The sequence below is a fragment of the Cervus canadensis genome, chromosome 21, assembly GCF_019320065.1.
Source record: "Cervus canadensis isolate Bull #8, Minnesota chromosome 21, ASM1932006v1, whole genome shotgun sequence".
Lineage (NCBI taxonomy): Eukaryota > Metazoa > Chordata > Mammalia > Artiodactyla > Cervidae > Cervus > Cervus canadensis.
The window spans coordinates 4,300,743-4,322,403 of NC_057406.1; the positions used below are offsets into that span (position 1 = coordinate 4,300,743).

At 54.0% G+C, this 21,661-nt stretch overlaps 1 protein-coding gene across 1 annotated transcript in view; it reads left to right on the plus strand.

Moving 5' to 3' along the window:
* The window catches only part of KIAA0930 (KIAA0930 ortholog), a 44,050-nt gene that overhangs the window by 9,847 nt on the left and 12,542 nt on the right, over positions 1-21,661 (plus strand). The window contains exons 2-3 of the mRNA XM_043441738.1: positions 18,776-18,927; positions 21,465-21,590. Coding sequence (XP_043297673.1) covers positions 18,776-18,927; positions 21,465-21,590 — 278 coding nt within the window. The remainder of the gene's footprint in view (positions 1-18,775; positions 18,928-21,464; positions 21,591-21,661) is intronic.

Sequence of the window (21,661 nt, forward strand, 5' to 3'; positions counted from 1 at the left end):
CTCCTCGTCCTGGAGACCGGTTCATGTGCTGGACAAAGCAGTAAGTCGGGAGTTGGCTTAAGGCCACGTCGGTGCTGGCGATGTGGGGTTTGCACGGGGAGCTACAGTTTTGGCCCGATGAGCGCGCAGGCAGGCTCGAAGCCATTTGGGAGCAGTTAGTGGGGAGCGAGCTGGCCGCAGTCCCCTGACGGTGGCCGCAGGACTGCGGGGTTTGCACGCACTGCTGTTTGGGAGAATCCAGAGGAGTGCTTTTGGGAACTGTGGGGGCTGTGGGAACTCAAGTCCCCCCCGTGAAAGTGACCTTGAGGTCAGGCCTGGGTTTCTCCTCACTGCACCCGGGCCTCAGGTGATGCCCAGCACGGGGCAGGTCCGGGTGGGGGTCGAACCCCACCTGGAGCTGGCCAGTGGGGATCGGGGCCTCCCTGGGGGGGCCCGGGGGTGTAGGAGCCCTTGGAGGATTTCTCAGCACTGCACACCCTGTGGGAAGGGACGGTGGCCTTGGGCTGGGTTTCAAAGCCGACGTGGTGGTGTCCGAATGAGCCGGAAGCCGGAGTGTGTCACAGCCACATGGCCGCTGGCTCAGCGTGGCTGACTCCCTGTCCGGGCCCTGCCCTGCGCTGGGGGCTCGGCCACTCTGCCAGCGAGCTGCCGGCTCGCGGTGCGGGGACACACACGGGTGTTAGTGTGACGTGGTCCTACCCAGGGCTGAGCGCACGGCTGAGCGCTGGGCTGTGGTTGGCCCTGCCCCTGCCAGCAGGGTGACCTCAGACAGGGGAGTCACACCCGCAGCCTCCACCTCCTCCTCAGCGGAGTGAAGACACCAACAGGGGCTTTAACTGAGTGTTAGTAGCTGAACCGGCCAAGACACATACGCTCTGAGCTTCTGATGACTTTCCAACGCCTCCAGTGTACACGCGTATGTAGGATGCTCCCATCACCTGCCTGGTGAAAACCTGATACTGAAGCCGCAGCTGAGCCCAGAGCCAGCACTTGCTCCTGGCGGCTGCCCGTCTCTCCTCACCGTCTCCTTTTGCACAACATCTGGGTAGAAATCCGGCTCTGACTTCTGCTCCTCGTCTTCTGGGGTCCATTCCTCAGCATGCTAAGTTTTCCCCCTTGTTTTGTTTGTATTTTTTTTCGTTGGTGTGGGGGCATTTGTTATATCTTTCTTTTGTATGTGATTTGCAATGATGTGCTTGCCCAGCTAAGCCTTGAATTGCACTTTAAAAATAAATACTTGTAACAGTGAAAACATTTTTTGATCTTTTGAAGATCACGTGCAGTAAAGTGGCTTACGTGGGTCAGGGGAGGTGCATGGTGGGGGATGCAGATGGTAGGGACAGGCCCCCCGGAGGTGATGGCGAGCTGACCTGCATAAGCCAGGTTGGACTGGGCTCCAGAAGACACTCCATGGTGAGGGGAGCGGTGGCCTGGGCATGCGTAGGGTGTTCAGTCAGGGAAGAAGGTGCGGGGGGCGGCTGGAGCGTGGTGGACCACACCACCCTCTGGAAGGGGTTCTCTGGACGGCCTGGCTCCTCTGGGAGGGCGGCTAGACTTTCCCTGGGGAAGCGAGGAGCCAGGCAGGGGATAGCTCTCCTAGTAAGGCCCCTGAGCATCGCTGAAGCCCCGAGCTTCCCTCGGGCTGCAGCAGAGGACCGGCCGGCCCGTGGGGTGGCTCACGTGGGGCCCGTCTGACCAGCTCTCCATCCAAGTGCCTCATCAGGGCAGCCCCGGCCTCCCAGCCCCGGGCCTCCCGGGGCAGCTGCTTTGTCTTCTCTGCCCCCGGGGAGGGAGCACGGAGAGCCATGCGTTGATGAAATGCCTATTGAGGGGCCACAGAAGCCTATTCATGCTGCCCTGGCTGCCGGGGGCAGACGCAGCCCAGGGCTGCCCTGGACTCTCCCCAAAGAGGCCAGTTGACCCCCCAGCCTTTGGGAGGGGCCGGGCTGAGCTGGGGCCGCCCCCAAGCCAGGCAGCTCTCAGGAGGCCTCATGCGGGGCCCCTGGGCAGGCTGGACCCCCGGCATCCACAGGCACGGGTCACACCTCCGCCCCTTCCTCCTCTCCACGACAGGGAGGCTCCATCTCAGACCCTTCGGGGCCCCCAGTCCTCTGAGGATCAGCACAGAGCCCCACCCTGCCAGCGGTCGTGTGAGGTCACGTCCTCCCCAGCCCTGGCTCCCACCAGCCTCCCGGCCCTTGGCCCCTTCCCCTGTCCCATCCTCTCTCCAGGAGGGCCTTGAATGCTGTTCCCCACCCCCCAAACCTCCCCTCCTCAGGGCCCGCTCCTGACGCCCTGGCCGGGTGCAGCTCTGCGGTGCAGGCTCGGGGAGCTCGGCCTGCCCTCCCCACCCTCCTGACACCGCTGTCCTGAAAGCGACAGGCGTCCCTTCACGGGAGCGCCGAGGAGCTCCAGGGCCGTGGTCCTGTGTCTCAGTGCGGAGGAGAATTCAGAGTGCAGAGTGGCTGATAAGAACGGGTTTACTGGGATAGGACACTTGTGAGGCTTGCGAGTGGGTGGGTGAGAAATGCCAGACCCTGAGAACGCAGTGGGCTACACCTGCCTGTGAAGTGTCAGTCCCTCAGTCTGTCCGACTCTCTGCGACCCCCTGGACTGTAACCCGCCAGGCTCCTCTGTCCATGGGATCCTCCAGGCAGGAACACTGGAGTGGACTGCCATTCCCTTCTCCAGGGGATCTTCCCGACCCAGGGACTGAACCCAGGTCTCCCGCATTGCAGGCAGATTCTCTACCATCTGAACCACTAGGGAAGCCCCACAGTTCTGTCATCAAAGGAGAAAGTGGGGAGGGGGAGAAGACCTTGTATGTCTTTCTTGCGTAGACGTCATGCTTCCATTACCAGCTCCTCCTCCAGGCTGGGCAGGGGAGTTTCCTTGTCCCTACATGGTCAAGCCAGGTCCACAAATGGTTGTTTTTCACGTGTGCGGAGAGCATGTCCTTGGGATCCTTAACTCACTGAGCTCATCGGACAGGATGTAGGTCTCGCGCCACCTCTGTTTCATTGTTCTGGGTCTTGTCGCGTGCTTCTGCCGCGTGGTTTGGTTGCTAGGCAAGCCTGCTTGGTTCTGTGGTTAAGCGAGCGTGCTTTCTCAAGTAATGATTAGCTTCCAGAGATCTCCCGTATTTTTTCTACTTACAGTCAGTCCCGTATTGGGACTGACTGTTTAATCACCTATTTTGTCCCTTCATTCTGTCCCTATGATTGCCCCCTCCGGGTGTTTTATCCTTTATGCTTAAAAGGGGGTGAGGGTGACGGTCCCTCAGTCATTAGCTACTTCCTGCTGAGATGGGGCAGAGGCCTGCCTGGGGAAGGAGCAAACGGCTGACTTACTGTCCCGTCTCTGCTGGGAGAACTGCCGGTCGGCGTCATTCTGGTTAGCATCATCCTTCTCGTTCTCTCAGAAGTTAAGCATTGGAGAATGAGCCTACAAAAAGATGTATATGAGAAGAAATACAGCAATAAGCATCAAAAAAGTCATTAAAAGAGATTATAATCATGATTTTGAAGATCCAAACCATTTTTTAACCCCGATAGTTTCCAAATCCGGAAGGGGGTCACTTAAGGCCTCAATTTGTTTTTACTTAGGCCCAGAATCTCAGTGTTTTATATTTCAGAGTCTGTTGAGTGTTTTATTTCAGTTATAGGCTTAATCTGTTCCTTTTTTTTTTTCCTGTTAATAACATTTGGTGATGAGGGTAGCTTTCTTGTCCCTTGAGAGCGTGACCCCTAATTTAGTAAACAAGTAAGTTCCTTTTGTTGAAGAAATAGGACAATCAGGCACACACAGAAAGCAGTGTAGAAACAACCGGCGTTGCTGTTACAGAAAAGGGGTCCCAGGAAAGTGTGCCCCTGTCTCTCCTCAGACTCCCGTTTCATGTTTCCTACAGCTGTTCAGGTTTTCTCTCATTTGGGTTGAAACCAAGGAGGCTGCGCCAGTGTGTATAAGAAATTCTGTCAAGTGGCCCCCCGTTTCTGTGACCAGCGAGGCTCAGCCTCAGTTACACAGATGTGGTCTCTGGGTGGAGCCACTTCTGGCCTTGGGCCCCGTCCGTCTTCTGATTGTGAAACTGCCGATGACCGAGGCGTTCCCTCTGTCGGTGCCCTGCCGACCCCTGGTCAGGGAACTAGGTCCCCTGAGCCGCAACTAAAGATGCCGTTGCCACAGCGAGGACCGGAGACCCCGCGGGCTGCAGCTGAGACCTGCCACAGCCACATAAATAAATATATTTTTAAAAAGCCATTTATATCTCCCTTTGCCTTTCCATTCTGTTTGATTTTATTCTGCATCATATGAAACTTACTTGTTAAGAAAATTAACCCTCATTTACGAGCTCCGGTGATTTTTCCAGCGTGGTGTTTGTCTTGCCTTTATTTATGGTGTGTAGGACTTTTTGTTTTCTATAGAAGCTTTTTATGTAGTTTGACTTATCTATCATTTTTAAAAATTCTTCTTCTTTTTTTTTTACTATCGTTCTTTTCTTTGACAGCCTTTGTGTTCTGCTTACAAGGGCTTTTCTCTTTCCAAGAGAATCAAAAAACCTCATGCATGGTTTATTTCATTTTCTTATGATTTCACTTTTAGCATCAGAAGTGTTTCTATTTCCAAAATTGGTTTTGGCCTGAGCAGGGGCCCAGTCTCATTCTCTTTCCTCAGCTGGCCAGTCTTTCCAAGGCCGTCTGTTGAAGAACCAGCTTTATCCTACTGACTGAAAGGACAAATCTTTATGTGAACTAAATTACGGTGTGTTTTCATTCCGGTTTTGTGCTTTCTCTTCTGTTCTGTTGATCATTCTAATTGTGCACCAGCACCACCTTGCTTTCCTTAATCACTCAGTTCATCTCCTTCACTTAATTAGCCAATATTTATTGCTTCCTACAAGTCAAATACTGTTCTAGGAGCTGAGTGTACAGCAGTGAACAAAACAAGGAGGGGAAGTGCTCCATTAAGACCAGATCGGTCCTAGTAAGGCAGGTGCTGGCACTCGAGGGCCCCAGGCCAGCTCCGGCCTGCTGCCCGTTGTTGTGAGGGAACTTCTTGGCACGTCGCCGTGCCCATTTCTTTATGTAGTGCCGTGGGTGATCTTGTAGTTGAGACAGGACCATATGGTGTGCAGAGCCTAAACTATTTTCTGTCTGGACCTTAATAGAAAAAGGTTACTCGCTGCTGTGCTTGGGAAGGACCGAAAGCAAAGGAAACAGATAAAATAGATATGATGCTATACAGTAGGAGTACAGGTGGTTCGGGAAGGCCTCCCTGAGAAGGTAGGCGTTTGAGTAAAGAGCTAAGGGAGGGACTTCCTTGCTGGTACAGTGGCTAAGACTCCACGCTCCCAATGCCCTCCCTGGTCAGGGAACTAGATCCCACACGCCACAACTGAGTTAGCCTGCTGAGATTAAAAGGTCATTTGAAAAGACCCTGATGCTGGGAAAGACTGAAGGCGGGAGGAGAAGGGGACAACAGAGGATGAGAAGGTTGGGTGGCATCACCGACTCAATGGACATGAGTTTGGGTAAACTCCGGGAGTTGGTGATGGACAGGGAGGCCCGGTGTGCTGCAGTCCATGGGGTCGCAAAGGGTTGGACACGACTGAGCGACTGAACTGAACTGAACTGAACTGAACTGACATGCCTCGAAGATCCTGCATGCTGCAAGTAAGAACCGGGGAGGCAAGGAAGGAAGCCTCGAGGAGGATTTTGAGCAGGAAAGTGACAAGAACTGTTTCAAGTCTGGGGACCATTTAGGAAGCTGGGACAGTCACACAGGCAGGAGATGGTGGTGCTTGGCCCTGGCTGGAAGAGTGGTTTGTGGGAAGCAGTTGGATTCCGGATACATTTAAAGATAGGATCAATCAAATGATGCAGAGATGAAGTCAGAGAGTTCTGCAGGAAAACAAAAGACAAACCCACCAAACAATGGTAGAATTGAACAACTCTGTCAGTTAACATGTCTGTCCCAGTAAGAGAGGACTGAAAAGTTTCTGTTGGAATCAGCATCTTGTGACACAATAGCTAGAGCTGTTTGGGGGTTAAGAGAGGGTTTGGGGTTTTTCTTTAACTTGGGTAATTCTTGAGTATTTTTTTGGGGGGGTATCTTTTGGTTAGAAGTGAAGAAACTTATCCATGGTAGCTTAGAAAGGGAAAATAAATCTGAAAAAGAATATATTATGTATAGGTATTGGAGAAGGAAATGGCAACCCACTCCAGTACTCCTGCCTGGAAAATTCCATGGATGAAGGAACCTGGCAGGCTATAGTCCATGGGGTCGAAAAGAGTCAGACACGACTGAATGACTTCACTGTCTTTCTTTCTATAGTTCCTTTTGGAGAAGGAAATGGCAACCCACTCCAGTGTTCTTGTCTGGAGAATCCCATGGACAGAGAGGCCTGGTGGGCTACAGTCTGTGGGGTCGCAAAGAGTCGGACACGACTAAGCAACTAATGCACACACACATATATAGGTATCTGAATTACATGTATTTATATAACTGAGTCACTTTACTGTGGACCTGAAATGCTATGTTATAAATCAGCTGTCTTCAGTAGGGACTTCCCTGGTGGTCCAGTGACTGAGACTCTGCCCTCCCGATGCAGGGGGCCCCGGGTTCCATGCCTGGTCAGAGAACTAGATCCCAGGTGTCCCAACTAAAAGTTCACATGCCACAACTAAGATCCCATGCAACCAAATAAGGGCTGGTGCTAGTGGTAAAGAACCTGCCTGCCGGTGCAGGAGACATAGAGATGCTAGTTTGGTCCCTGAGTCAGGAAGGTGCCCTGGAGGAGGGCATGGCAACCCACTCCAGTATTCTTCCCTAGAGAATCCCACTGACAGAGGAGCCAGGCGGGCTACAGTCCATAGGGTTGCAAAGAGTTGGACATGACTCAAGTAACTTAGCATGCATGCACACAGCCAAATAAATATTAAAAAGAAAAGAACACTATACTTCAATTTAAGAAAGTAAAAATAGAAATTTGTTGGCTAACAATCTGTAGAATATTGAAATCTAAGCCTCTGGAAGACTAGGAAAGCCCAACACTAAGAACTTGAGTGGATGATCTCTCTCTCTCTCTGCGATCTCTCGTCTCTGGCTGTTTCCTCTCTCTCAAGTCCACCTTCTCCACGTGGCAGGACAGGCATTGTATGATTTGGGTTGATGGTGACATAAAGGTTTAGTTCTCCTAGTATGTTTCCGTATCTGATAGGATTCATGGCCCCACGTCACTTTTTCTGCATTTTCCTGACTGTTCTTATTTTGAAACATTCTTCTTGGCATTTTCTCTTGGGTCATGTTAAATTAATAGATCAAATTAGGTAGAATTGCTGCCTCTGTGATTTGAATATTCTATTATGATTATGTTTGTTCTGGTGGTCTATGATCAGTGATCTTCCATGTCAACACTGTAAAAAGATTGTGACTTACTGCAGACTCAGATGATGGTTAGCATTTATCTGAAATAAAGGATTTTTAAATGGAGGTTATGTTTTCGCTTTCTCAGACATAATGCTGTTGTGCACTTGCTAGCCTACAGAATAGTATACACGTAACTTTTACTTCACTGGGAAACCAAACAGTGTGTGATTCGCTTTATTGTGATATTTGCTTTTATTGCCTTGGTCTGGAACCAAACTCCCAACATCTTAAAGGTCTATCTGTAATAGTGTGTTGTGATGATACTGGACAGTTAGAACTGGACATGGAACAACAGACTGGTTCTAATAGGAAAAGGAGTACGTCAAGGCTGTATATTGTCACCCTGCTTATTTAACTTATATGCAGAGTACATCATGAGGAACGCTGGGCTGGAGGAAGCACAAGCTGGAATCAAGATTGCCAGGAGAAATATCAATAACCTCAGATATGCAGATGACACCACCCTTATGGCAGAAAGTGAAGAGGAACTAAAGAGCCTCTTGATGAAAGTGAAAGAGGAGAGTGAAAAACCTGGCTTAAACCTCAGCATTCAGAAAACTAAGATCATGGCATCTGGTCCCATCACTTCATGTGAAACAGATGGGGAAACAGTGGAAACAGTGGCTGACTATTTTTTTGGGCTCCAAAATCACTGCAGATTGTGACTGCAGCCATGAAATTAAAAGATGCTTACTCCTTGGAAGGAAAGTTATGACCAACCCAGACAGCATATTAAAAAGCAGAGACATTACTTTGCCAACAAAGGTCCGTCTAGTCAAGGCTATGGTTTTTCCAGTGGTCATGTATGGATGTGAGAGTTGGACTGTGAAGAAAGCTGAGCACCGAAGAACTGATGCTTTTGAACTGTGGTGTTGGAGAAGACTCTTGAGAGTCCCTTGGACTGCAAGGAGATCTAACCAGTCCATCCTAAAGGAGATCAGTCCGGGGTGTTCCTTGGAAGGACTGATGCTGAAGCTGAAACTGCAATACTTTGGCCTCCTGATGTGAAGAGCTGACTCATTGGAAAAGACCCTGATGCTGGGAAAGATTGAGGGCAGGAGGAGAAGGGGAAGATAGAGGATGAGATGGTTGGATGGCATCACCGACTCAATGGACATGAGTTTGAGCAAGCTCCAGGAGTTGGTGATGGACAGGGAGGCCTGGCGTGCTGTGGTTCATGGGGTCGCAAAGAGTCGGACAGGACTGAGCGACTGAACTGTACTGATGTTACTTAGTCTGTCTCTAACTTTTTCTTTTTTAAATATTTATATATTGTCTGTACAGGGTCTTAGTTGCAGCACGTGGGATCTTTGCTCTTCCTTTCGGCCTGCAGCATCTGTAGTTGTAGCGTGTAGAGTCTGCTAGTGCTCCCCTGACCAGGGATTGAACCTGGGCCTCCTGTATTGGGAGCTTGGAGTCTTAGCCACTGGACCACCAGGGAAATCCCCGTTTCTAGTTTTTTCTCGTTGAGATACATATCATGTTTAAGGAAGTATTTATTTATTCCTATTTTATAGGAATTTTTAAAAAATCAAGAATGGGTATTTAATCTTATTGAATGTTCTCCCAGTATCTGTGGATACGATCATGTGTTATTTCTCATTTGAACTATAACTTTATCATGAATATATAAATAGATTTCCTAATATTAGACCATTCTTATATTTCTAAGTTAAATTCTTCTTGGCATACTTTTAACAGATGGCTGGATTCTATTAAATATATTATTTAAGATTTTTATGTTTATGTGGTGAGTTCAGTGAGCCCATAATTTTCTCTCTGTGTTGTTTTTTTTGAGGGGGGGTCAAGGCTGTGCCTCCTTATTAAAAAGAATTTGCAAGTTTCTCAGGCTCTAAAACCTTGTACGTAGCATTTGAGCTGTCTTTTCTTGAAGATCTGGTAGTGAGTGAGTGATAGTTGCTCAGTCATGTCCGACTCTTTGCAACCCCATGGACTGTCTCCTGCCAGGCTCCTCTGTCCATGGAATTCTCCAGTCAAGATTACTGGAGTGGGTTGCCATTTCCTTCTCCAGGGGCTCTTCCCGACCCAGGGATCCTGCATTGCAGGAGAGTCTACCATCTGAGCCACCAGGGAAGCCTATTTTAAGAGACATTTCTAAGTAAAAAGACAGGTCAACTGAAAAAGTATCAGCAGATACATGCTTGACTTTATCTTATAATCTATAGACAATACATTAGAATATGTAGTGAATGCATACAACTTTTCCAAAGGAATACCCAAGACAGAAGTAGAAGATCTGGTAACATCCTTTCAAAAACGTCTCTTGACTCCAGCGCGCTTGTTTAGGGAGTAGCTCTGGGGCAGTTTTCTTTATTGTAATACATGCCCATGATTTCTTTCTTTTTTGGGCTTGCCGTGCAGCTTGCAGGATCTTAGTTCCCCGACCAGGGATTGAACCTGTGCTTCCCTGCAGTGGAAGCGAGGAGTCCCAACCACTGGACCACCATGACCATCATTTTTAATGGCTGTAAACTGTTTTAAGTACGAAGTTACCATAGCTTGCTTCACCCGTGTGGTTTACTGGTCTGGAGAAGGATTGGGGTTGTTTTCAAGGAATGCCTCCTAAAATCCAGTTCATGACTATTCCAAAACTCTGGTTAGTGAGAGATAGTTCCAAGTTATTAACAGTAGCAACAGCGTGTTCATCCATTGAGTGTTGAGGAGGCGCCTGTTACCATTCTGAGCACCTGAAATTAGCTCCAATCGCCAGGGAGACTGTAGGACGGAGCTCCTGGGGGCTCAGATGTGCAGTGGGAGGGTTTGGAAGCCTGAGTTGATTTCTTGGTTGCTCACCAGTGACCCTTCAGTGTCCTCATTATATAGTGGCTGGAAGACCCCAGGACCGGGGTCTTAAAGAGTAGGAGAGGCTGGGTTTGAGTTGTAGAAGCTCTTGAGCTACTGGATTCCCAGGCTTCTGTGGCCTTATCTTTAAACTGAAGCCTGAGGATTTTTTAAGCTCAGGTTATCCCACCTTATCAGTTAGAAGCAACAGTTAGAACTGGACATGGAACAACAGACTGGTACCAGATAGGAAAAGGAGTATGTCAAGGCTGTTTATTGTCACTCTGATTATTTAACTTGTATGCAGAGTACATCATGAGAAATGCTGGGCTGGATGAAGCACAAGCTGGAATCAGGATTTCCGGAAGAAATATCAATAACCTCAGATATGCAGATGACACCACCCTGGTGGCAAAAAGCGAAGAAAAATTAAAGAGCGTCTTGATGAAAGTGAAAGGGGGAAAAAAAGTGAAAGGGGAGAGTGAAGAAGTTGGCTTAAAGCTCAACATTCAGAAAATTAAGATCATGGCATCCAGCCCCACTACTTCATGGCAGATAGATGGGGAAACAGTGACAGACTTTATCTTTGGGGGCTGCAAAATCACTGCAGATGGTGACTGCAGCCATGAAATTAAAAGACGCTTACTCTTTGGAAGGAAAATTATGACCGACCTAGACAGCATATTACAAAGCAGAGACATTATTTTGCCAACAAAGGTCCATCTAGTCAAGGCTATGATTTTTCCAGTAGTCATGTATAGATATGAGAGTTGGACTATAAAGAAAGCTGAGCACCGAAGAATTGATGCTTTTGAACTGTGGTGTTGGAGAAGACTCTTGAGAGTCCCTTGGACTGCAAGGAGATCCAACCAGTCCATCCTTAAGGAGATCAGTCTTGAATATTCGTTGGAAGGACTGATGTTGAAGCTGAAACTCCAATACTTTGACCACCTGATATGAAGAGCTGACTCGTTGGAAAAGACCCTGATGCTGGGAAAGATTGAAGGTGGGGGGAGAAGGGGACGACAGAGGATGAGATGGTTGGATGGCATCACTGACTCAATGGACACAAGTTTGAGTAAACTATGGGAGTTGGTGATGGACAGGGAGGCCTGGTGTGCTGCAGTCCATGGGGTCACAAAGAGTCGGACACGACTGAGTGACTGGACTGAACTGATCCCACCTTATCAAGTTGCCATGGCGATCTGGAGAGGTCACAGGTGAAAGGACTTTATAAACCGTAATGTGTGCTAAGTCCCTTCAGTCGTTCCCAACTCTGCGACCCCATGGAGCCCGCCAGGCTCCTCTGTCCATGGCATTCTCCAGGCAGGAGTACTGGAGTGGTTTGCCATTCCCTCCTCCAGGGGATTTTCCTGACCCAGGGATCGAACCCTCATGTGTTACGTCTCCCGCATTGGCAGGAGGGTTCTTTACCGCTGGTGCCACCTGGAAGCCCCATAAACTGTAGGGCCCCATAAAGTGCAGGGCAAGCATGAGCCGTCATCACTGTCAGTACTGTTGAGCTGTTGGCATGGTTACGTACCCCATTCAGTGTCCTGCAGAATGAAGTGGACAATCTGTGGCCAGGCGGTGGGAGAGCATGGAGCTGGGCCTGGGCGGCTCCAGTTCAGTCCTTGCACGGTGGCGTGTCTTCTTCCATGCCCACCCAAAGCCACTAGTCTATAAAGGACTCTCCAGACCTGAAGTTCAAAGACGGTGACTTGTGAAAGCAGGTCACTTACTGCAGGCCGCGGGGGAGGCTGGATCCCATAGTCCCATTTGGAGCTGGCAGATTCCAGACTTTGTGATACGGCTCTTCCTCCTTATTCTCTGATTCTGTATTTACGGGTTTAGCTACTCACCTAAATTTCCATCACCACACATCAGTACCGTGGGTGCCTTGTGGTTAACTGCAGATGTGTGCAAAGCCGTGGGAAACTTTGAGTCACCAGGGTGCATGGTCACAGCTGAGGCTGAACAAGGCGACGCCTGCCTCCTTGTCTCAGCTCATCCTTTCTGCGGTCTCTTTGGTTGTTGTTCAGCCGCTCAGTCGTGGCTGCTTCTTTGCGACCCTGTGGATGCAGCATGCCCGGCTTCCCCGTCCACCACTGTCTCCCGGAGTTTGCTCACACTCGTGTCCATTGAGTTGGTGATGCCATCCGATCGTCTCATCCTCTGGGTCTATTTAGTGCCCCGTACTTGCATGTTGTGCTTTTTGGTGGTGATTTTGCTATTTGAAGTGGCCCCCGAGCGTGACGCTGAAGTGTCTAGTCCTGAGCAAAAGAAAGCTGTGAAGGGCCTTATGGAGAACATACATGTTAGATGAGCTTCATCCAGGCACGAGTTAGCGTGCTGGTGGCCTGGAGATCAGTGTTAATGACCCAACTGTATATTACGGTGTTTTTAAACAGAAACACACATACCACAAGATAATGTATAGATCGTTTGATGAAAACGCAACCAGAGGCTTGCAGGAGCCCAACCCTGTATTTCTGTAGGAGCAGCGGCTGCATATTTGCCAAGTCAGCGTCTGTGGCCACCTGATAGACGAGAGCTATTAGGAGATTAGGGGAACAGGCGGGAGGACCCCCGCGGGGAAGGCGCCAGCGGGCGCGGAGCTGTCCGTGGTGCTGCTCCATGGACCATGGTCCGCTGCTGCATCTGTGGCTGAGCGGATTCAGGGTCCGGAAGCCTGCTGACCTTGGGCCGGACAGAGCCCTGGAGTTGAGGGAGCTCTGCTGGCCTGGTGGCTCCCAGGGCTTCTGATCCAGGGCACGTCTCGGTGGACAAGCCTTGGGACAGGATGCAGCGAGAAGGGGGCTCACCCGTGAGAGAAAGAGCCAGCACTGATTCCACAGGCCACGCGAGGGGGCAGCCACCCTGTGTCTGTCCACACGGTTAGCACATCGTGGGGTTCAGGGACACTGGCCGGTTGGGGAGTCGCCACCTCATCCGAGCAAGCCACGCTCTGGACAGATACGCAGGGCTGCAGTGCGGAGGCCCCACAGATTCACACGTGGCCAGAACTTTACAGCGTGCAGAGGACTTTCCGTATTGGCCCCCTCCCCACCCCCGACCTCACCACTGGTTCCGGGGCAGTGGCAGGTTAGACCCCTCTGACAGAGGGACTCCCTGGGGTCCCCAGGGGTTCCGAGAACCGGCCACCCGGATGGGGAGGAGCAGAGAGCCAGGACCTGAGCTCAGGTCATCTGGCTGCAAAGCCTAACACTGCACTGCGCCTCCCACAGTCTGAGCCCTCACCCTGACCTTGACCTTCCTAGCTCCAGACTTGGACTGTCTCCCCTCCCTCCCTCTTCTCCCTCTGAAGACGATGGGGAGCCCCTTCTCCACCCCCTTCTCCCTCTCTCTCTAATGCACTCTATGACACTCATCAGAAGTCATACATTCCTGGGCAAAAGTGGTGTCACCTTACTATTAAAAATATTAAAAGTGAAAAAAAGTAAGAAGCAAGCGTATGTCCTGTGAGGCTCAACAGCTCCTGCCGCTCAGGCGCACGCGTCCCCGTCAGGCGTGTGTGTCCAGGGCCCCGTGTGCAGGTGTGGTCAGTGTGTGTGCAGCCTTAATTTCTGCTCTTTAACCAGACGTTGTGTTACATGCCTGTCCACGTGTCTACTCATCTTCACAGGCATCCTTTTAACAGCATGATGGCGATCCGGTTTAGTACATACAGCACAGTCTACCTAGATTAAATGTGAGTGATTACCGAATATTAGTTTCTTCTTCTTACTGTTATGACTGCTGCTATGTTATTTGCTGTCATCAGTACATATGGAATGTTTTTGTGCATAAGGCACTTCTTTATTTCCATTTTTTTCTTCTCCACAAGATAGAGTCACAGAAGAGGGAAGATGCTCGTTTACCTTTCACAGAGGACACCGTGATTTTTGTTCTCTCACGACACACGAGAGCTCCCAGTTCAGTGTGATCTTGCCAGCTTTGGCTGTCATAGGTTTTTACCAACTCTACCGGAGTGTGGTGTATGTCAAATAAACTGTCCATGTCAAATAAGCCCGTGGATGAGTTCTGATGGCTGTGAAGGCACCAGCGTCAACACGCGGAACGTTTGGGGCGACCACCAGTCTGCTTTCTGTGCCTTTTCTGGAGCATCCTGTGAATGTGGTCTTTCAGGATGTAGCTTTTTTTTTTCTTGTATCTGACTTCTCTCGCTCGGCGCGGTGGTTCTGAGATTCACCCTCCGTGCTGTGTCGGTCAGTAGTTTGTTCTCCTTGCCGCTAACAGGCCTCTGAGTGGCTGTGTAACATTTCGGATGTGTCTTCCCCTGGTTTCCAGTTTGGGTTTATTCAGGAACAAAGCGTCCGTGACTGTTTGTGCACCAGTGTCTGTGCAGACACACGCTTTGTGTCTCTTGGGCAAGTACCTGGAAGTGGCTGAATCACTGGGAAACACATATTTAGCTTTACCAAATCTGCCGGTTTTCCTAAGTGATTGTTTTTTCTTTTCTTTCTTTCTGTTTTTGGCCGTGTTGGGTCTTCGTTGCCGTGCGAGAGCTTCCCCTGGTGCGCCAGGCAGGTTCCTCGGTCATTGCAGGCGCAGGTTTCTCCTTGCAGAGCACGGGCTGCAGCTCGCGGGCTTGCTGGGGTCTTAGTTCCCGGGCCGGGACTGACCCCTGTCCCCTGCATTCACAGGTGGAATTTTAACCACTGGACCACCAGGGAAGTCCCCTGGTATTTTTATAAAAAGCAAATTTGCTTCTTAGAAATGACAACTTGTTCTCTCAGTGTGATTTTTTTTTTAATTGCTAGTGAGATTAATATTTTCCCACATCTTGCCAAGGGGGTATGTTTCTTTTTTGGTAGTGACCTGTTTGGGTATTTTACCCATTTATCTATTGGGGTCTTACATGCATTTTCTTTCTTGACTTGTTATGCTGTGAATTCTTTATATACAGACACTTACTTACTGCGACTTGCCCTGCCCTGGTGTTCATGTTCCCTTTGATTTCAGCTGTGCCTCTCTTGCGCACAAGGGGAATTTTGAGTGTTCAGGGTGGTGGGTGGGTCTTGACTTTTGCGATTTCTCTTCTTGCTTTACATCAAGTGTTCCTGGTCTGGCCTCTGCCTGACTGTCCCACTGTCTGTCCTGCCCGCGTCTGGGTGTGGCGCCCACGGCCACTCTTGGCAATGGTTCTGGCATCTCACGGGTGAGAGGCGGGGTACGAGGGGCCCCCCGACAGAGTAGTTTTCTTCCTCCTGAGTTTGTCATCGGTCCTGAAATAGTCACGCTGGTGATAACATCTGTGTGATGTCCCAGCCCCTTGCGCCTCTTGGAGGTTAGCGCTGGGTCTCCCCACCCGCACCTGCGGGGCAGGCAGGGGCTGCAGGTGCGCAGGCAGACAGGTGGGGAGGGGAGGGCCCTGTCTGGGTGCCCAGGTGCCTTCTCAGCAGGCCTGGCTGGCGCACCCGCCCGTGGAGTCACCGCTTTGAGCCCTGGGCGAGCTGAGCCAGGGGAGCCTCGGCCCTTGTGTTGTGTGTGGTGGTGGGGCCTCTTGGAAGGTTTTTCTAGGGTCAGGGCCCTGTGACTTAAAGAAAAGGACATGTTCGCATCCTGTGTCCTGCGTGGGGCACCCAGGCCTCGGGTGGACGGCGGCTGGGCCGCATCCGTGCTGTGGGCACCTGGGCAAGGCACCCACCTCCCGGAGCTCGTCTCCTGTTGGGACAATCCATTTATTCACGCAGCAGTTATTGAGTGCCTGTTGTGTGCCTGGCTCTGTTCTGGGCACTGCACTCGATGGTCATCCGGGCAGGTCCCTCCTCTTGGGAGGCGTTTGTGTGGTGGGGGACAGTCGTGAAACCCCAGACGTACTTACGGCAGTAAAACACGGTGAGGAGGAAGGGGAGCGCCTCCAGCACGTGTAATGTGGGGCCTGGAGTGGCTCCCTGAAGACGGGGGAGCCCTCTGAGTCGCAGCAGGAATGGCAGGAAGGAGCTGCCTGTGCAAAGGCCCCGGGGCAGGGGGGCGGCATCCCCGGGAGGCCAGCAGGGCTGGTGGGCGGCGAGGGGGGCGCTGTCACGGGGAGTGTTCTCAGAACTTTGGCTTTCATCCTGAATTCCATGGGAAGATTTTAAGGGGGATAGGAGACGACTTTAAATACAGACCCTGTAGCTGTGGTGTGGGGGGCGGACAGGGGGTGGGAGTGGACGGGGCAGTGGACGCATTCCAGGGGAGCTGCCCCTGTCCCCCACCCCGGGAGGGGAAGAACCTGGGTGTGGTGCCCGCCAGGCTCTCTGCTGGGAGTTGCCGGGAGAAGCATCCTGGCCGCGGGCCGGTGGTTCGGGAGCGGCCCGTCGAGGATGGGGGCCCCGGCAGAGGGTGACCTTCGGGCTGGACCCCAGGAGCCCCTGTGTCAGGAGGGAACACGGGCAGGCAGTGTGCTGCTGCCTCCTTCAGTAACAGGGCCGGTGGGCTGTGAAGAAAGCGATCTCTCGGCGTTTACAGCAGGGAAGTGGGACCCCTTGTGCAGACCTGCTGGGCCAGGTCTGGCGGCACCTGGAACCCTGGAGACCACGTTGGCACGTATCTTGTGCCGCCTCCAGCACTCCACTCCTGCACGCAGCCCCCCACCCCACCACCCCCAAACCCAAGGACCCCTCCCTCGTCAGATCCCGGGGCTGTCAGCTGCCTGCTGAGCGCTTTGCATTCATTATCCGGGTCCATCACATTGCATTTTCTGAGAACCTGAGTGTGTGTGCGTGTGTGTGTGTGTGTGTGTGTGTGTGCATGGTCTGACAGGTCTAAGGACTCAGCAGTTTCTAGCTCTGGGATCTTGGGCCCCTTTTTTGACTCCTGAGAGTCAGTTTCTTCTCTTGTGAAACCGGGCAGCAGCAGTAACAGGCTGCGGGCAAAGTTCAGTGAGACGGTCTGCAGGGCTCTGCCTGGGGCTCAATGTGGCAAATGCAGGAAGAACCGTGGCCGTCCACCTGGTGCCGTGGGCACCACCAGGCTCCTTCTGCTTGCAGAGTCAAGAGATCGCCCCGGGGGTATAGCGCTTGAGCCTGACGCGGATGGTGAACTTGACTCACTGCGGCAGGTGGTGGGGTTTGGAGCCCAGACCCACTGCGTGTGGAGACCACAGCGGCTGCCGTAGGCCCCCCGAGGGACCAGGAAGCGGTGGGCGCAGGCAGTCTTGGGGCGTTGAGTCTAGAAGGCGTTCTGCTGGGCGGGGGGCTCAGAAGGAGCTCAGAGTCAACTGCCCCAGGAGCGTTCTTGTTTTCTTAGGAAGAACGTGGCCCCCGGCGTGATTTTGTGCAGGGGGCTGTGGGCTGTGAGGGGCTGCTGCCTGTTGTCACCGTGGCAGGAAGTCTGTCAGTCCGGGGGCCTCTCCTGGCCTTTGCCCCCGAAGCTGACCAGTGACCTTTGTCTTGATCAGGCTCGCCGGCCTGGGCCCCTTGACTCATCAGACCCCCCTCTGTTTTCCTTCCTTGGGAACCAGACAGGGTGTGGGCCTGGGTGGGCTGCGGACCGCGTGGGCGCAGAGGGCGGGAGCCTGTGCCGGAGAACTGATGTAAACAGGCCCAGGGTGTCCAGTCCTCCAGGGCCTGAGCGCTGGGCACCGCCCACCCCCCGGAGGAGCGGGTGTGGGTGCAGGCCAGGGGATCTGACCACCTGTGAGGACATGGGCAGCCCCGTATCCACCCCGAGGGTCCCGTCTCCACGCGTTCCAGAAGACAAGTGTGAGGACTTGGTCACGGTGATGAAGTCGCTTTGGGAGAAGAGGGAAAGAAACCAGCAACAGTTTAGTATCTCGGGTTTCTAAGCAGTAGCTCTGCAGCACATCTTGTGGCTTCATCAGGTCTGTCCAGACGCCCACCTTTTTTAGGTTCCGCGGGCCAGCCACGTCCGCGCTGTCAGTCTGCATTCACCCCTAGGAAGCTGGGGATCAGAGAGGTCCCCGGGCTGGCCCGCTGTCACACAGCCAAGTGCAGAGCTGGAATGGAAACCCTCAGCCTTCCTACCAGAGCCTGTGGGCTTTTTTCCTCCTTGCGTGAGAAAGAGGACCATAACGATCTAGGTATCAGGAAGAAATATTATCCGTAGTAAGAAGCAGAGTCAGCTCAGCGTGCTGGAAGGCTGCCTGCCTCCTGCCTGCAGCTGAGCCTGGCTGGCAGAGGGGCAGCTGGCCCTTTAAGTCGGGTTCCCGGGGTGGGGGTGGGGAGGGAGGTGCTGGCTGGATGGATCTCCCCTCCTGAGCCCTCGGGGCTCCCCGCCAGACAGCCTGCCCGCGCCTTCCCTCCGAGCTAGGCTTCCCTTCCCCGCGAGATGCTGCTGATTCATCCTCGGGCTGGAGTCCCCGGTGGTGCGGGGCTCCAGGCCGCGCCGCTGGGTGGAGGGCTCGGGGCCTCCTGGGGAGGTGCCCTTGGGCCTCTGCGGGTGCCCCGTGGGGGCTGGGGCGTTAGGGGAAGGGGGCTCCGCACGTCATAGAGGTCTGCAGGGGGCAGGGAAGGGGGGCCAGGGCTCGACCCAGGCCCCTCACAGGTGCCCCCCGCCCTCTGGCTTCCCTGCGCAGGGTGCTTCAAGGACGACCGCATTGTCTTCTGGACCTGGATGTTCTCCACCTATTTCATGGAGAAATGGGCCCCGCGCCAGGACGACATGCTCTTCTACGTGCGCCGGAAGCTGGCGTTCGCGGGCAGCGAGGGCGCCCTGGACGGGCGGAAGGTGAGCGCCCCGCGGGCCACCCCCTCCCTGGGGTCCGCAGGCTTGTGGGGGGGCCTGCAGCCCCCCTCGTGCATGCTGAGAGGGGAATGCGGTGTTCATTCAGCGCCCGCCGGGTGTCAGGAGCTGGGTGGGGGCAGTCACTCAGGTGTCCGGTGGTGGGATGCGCGGGCCTCATGTGGGTATTATTACCAAGCTTCCCCACGACCCCGAAAGGCAGCGATGAGTCTCGCTACAGTGCCTTGGAGGAGACATGTCCAGAGGCTGGGTGGTCTGGCCGGCATCTCATCCTTAGTAAGTAAATGGTAGAGCAAAGACGTTGACCCCGGAGGCTGGGTCCAGCCTGGCCGTGGGCAGGTGACCCGGCTTGGTGATGGTGGTGATGGTGGTGATGCCTGCCAACCCCCGAGCCCTCACCTCACCCACGACACGGGGCTCAGCCTCCTGCCTCTCCATCTCCCATGTCTTCCCAGCAACTGGACAGGGCAGGGGTTATCATCGCCTTTTTACAGAAGAGACAGAAGGCTCGCAGGTGACATGAGTCACCTCAGGTGTTTAACCCACTAAGTTTCAGTGTCAACAAGTTAATAGAACAAGCTTTGCATGTCTTTCAGAAGCTTTATTATTTTGTAAAATGTTGAAACTACCTGTATGCCAAACATGCAAAGTTGTTGTTTTCATTTAAACACAAAAACGCTGCGGGCAGTGGAGACAGGTCTTTGTAGCGTACCTGCCTCAGCGCTTGTGACCCCGGGCTGGGGCTTGGTGGCCGGGGCTTGTGACTTCCCTGCCCTGTACCTGCTCTTTGAGTCTGATCGTGCAAGATGGGTTTTCTGCAAACAGACAGGCCTGGTGCCTGCTGCAAAGGAGACATAGTGACCTGCGTGTCTGCAGCCAAATGGCTGGTCCGGTTGGGCTGTGTGACAGGCGGGAAGACCTGGGGGTGGGCCAGGGTGCTCTGTGACCATCTGGAGTGTGCAGCGGCTGGCCATGTGACCGGGTTGTCACTGGGGCCGGTGGACGCTGGGACCCAGAAGTGCATCATGTGGAGCCAACACGGTGTGGGCCACTATTGTGGCCAGAGGGAGGGGCGTGGTCAGCGGAGGCCACCGGAGTGAGGCGGGCCTGGAAGGAAGGGAAGGGATGGTCCCGGTGGAGGGGCCGGTGGCCGAGCGGTGGGCCTGATCGTCTGCTGAGGTTTACGTTGCAGATGCCATGTGTTCGTGTGTGTGTGTGCAAAATCTTGGTGGTGGTTTGCGGGCAGTGTGTTGAGACCAGAGGACTGAGTCCACGTGAGATGCGGTCGTGTCTTGAATGTTGGTGTCTGGAGGGGCCCCGGTTCTGGTCAGGGGGGGTTTTCTTAGCCGATCTGGCCTTGACTGCGCCAGTGCGCAGGTGGGGCTGAGGAGGGGTCAGCTCTGCAGGTTCCCCGAGCCTCCAGGCAGGGAGGTAAAAGGAAGCGGCAAGTGCTGGCTCGCTCTCGGGGGGGAGAACCCTGGACTCAGGCCTGAGCGGTTTCGGAGCTGGAGGCCTGAGGCTGTGTGTGAGGGCCTCTGAAGGCTGGGGGGCTGGGCAGCGGTGAGGTCAGTGAGGGGAGCCTGAGTTTGGGAGCGTGTGGCCGTCTCGCTGTGCGCGTGCTGGAACGTTCCATCGCACCCCTGCCCTGAGCCCTGTGCAGGCCCTTCTCTCCCAGCACTGGGAGCACGAGATGACTCAGCCTTGGCCGGGTCCTCAGGGAGCACGCGGCCACCCCGCTGTCCCTGGCCCCGCATAGCCAGTGGCACGTGGAGCGGCTGGTGCTGTGATGGTGGGAGGAATGGGGTGCTGGGGGCCCACAGAGGCAGCGGCGTCTGGCCGCAATGTCCGTCAGAGCGAGGGGATGACGGTGGACAGAGGACATTTGCGGGGAGGGGCCAGCCAGCACACGCACGACAGGCCCCGCCGGGGTGGGTCTGCGGTGTCTGGAAGGCAGCAGGCGGGCCGCGCGCAGGGGAGACCCCACGGGTCTGGAGGTGCGAGGTGGCCGGGGCGGGGGAGGAGGGAGACCACACAGGGGTTCCCGGGCGGCCTCCCTGCCCGCCTCTGCTCGGAAGAGCAGAAAGGAAAGCCCCTGGCCGGCGTGCCGTGGGCGCTGCTGCAGGGCCTGCGCACTGCGGGCTCGCTGCGGCAAGCCAGGCCGCCTCCCGCCCCCTCCTCATCCGGGCCGCGGAGCTGGCACCCGGTTGCCGTGGCAACCCGAGGGCCTCTTGCGCGCTCAGCCGGTGCAGAGGGTGGCTGGCTGGACGGGTGGATGGGCCGCCTGTGGGCTGGGCCAGGATGCTGGGATCCCCCCGCCCTGCTGCGGGGCCCAAGGGACGAACTCGGTGGGAGGCTGGCTTCTTGATGAACCCAGGGTGTGGGGGGGTCGGGTGGCCAGAGAACCCAGGAGGGAGATTGGAGCCCACGCCTGCGTGGGAGGGGCCAGGGAGGAGAAGATGCCCCCACTCGGGGGCGGGGAGGGCAGTGAGGGCCGGGACTCACCTCTGCCTTGGGCCTCGCAGCTGGTGGAGGCCGAGCCGGAGGTAGAGGTGGAGGTGTACCGGCGGGACTCCAAGAAGCTCCCGGGCCTCGGAGACCCCGACATCGACTGGGAGGAGAGCGTCTGCCTGAACCTCATCCTGCAGAAGGTACGGGGCGCCCAGGGCAGGGCTCCTGGCGGTGGGGGCAGGGTGCTCGGAAGGCCCCGGGGAACAGCGAA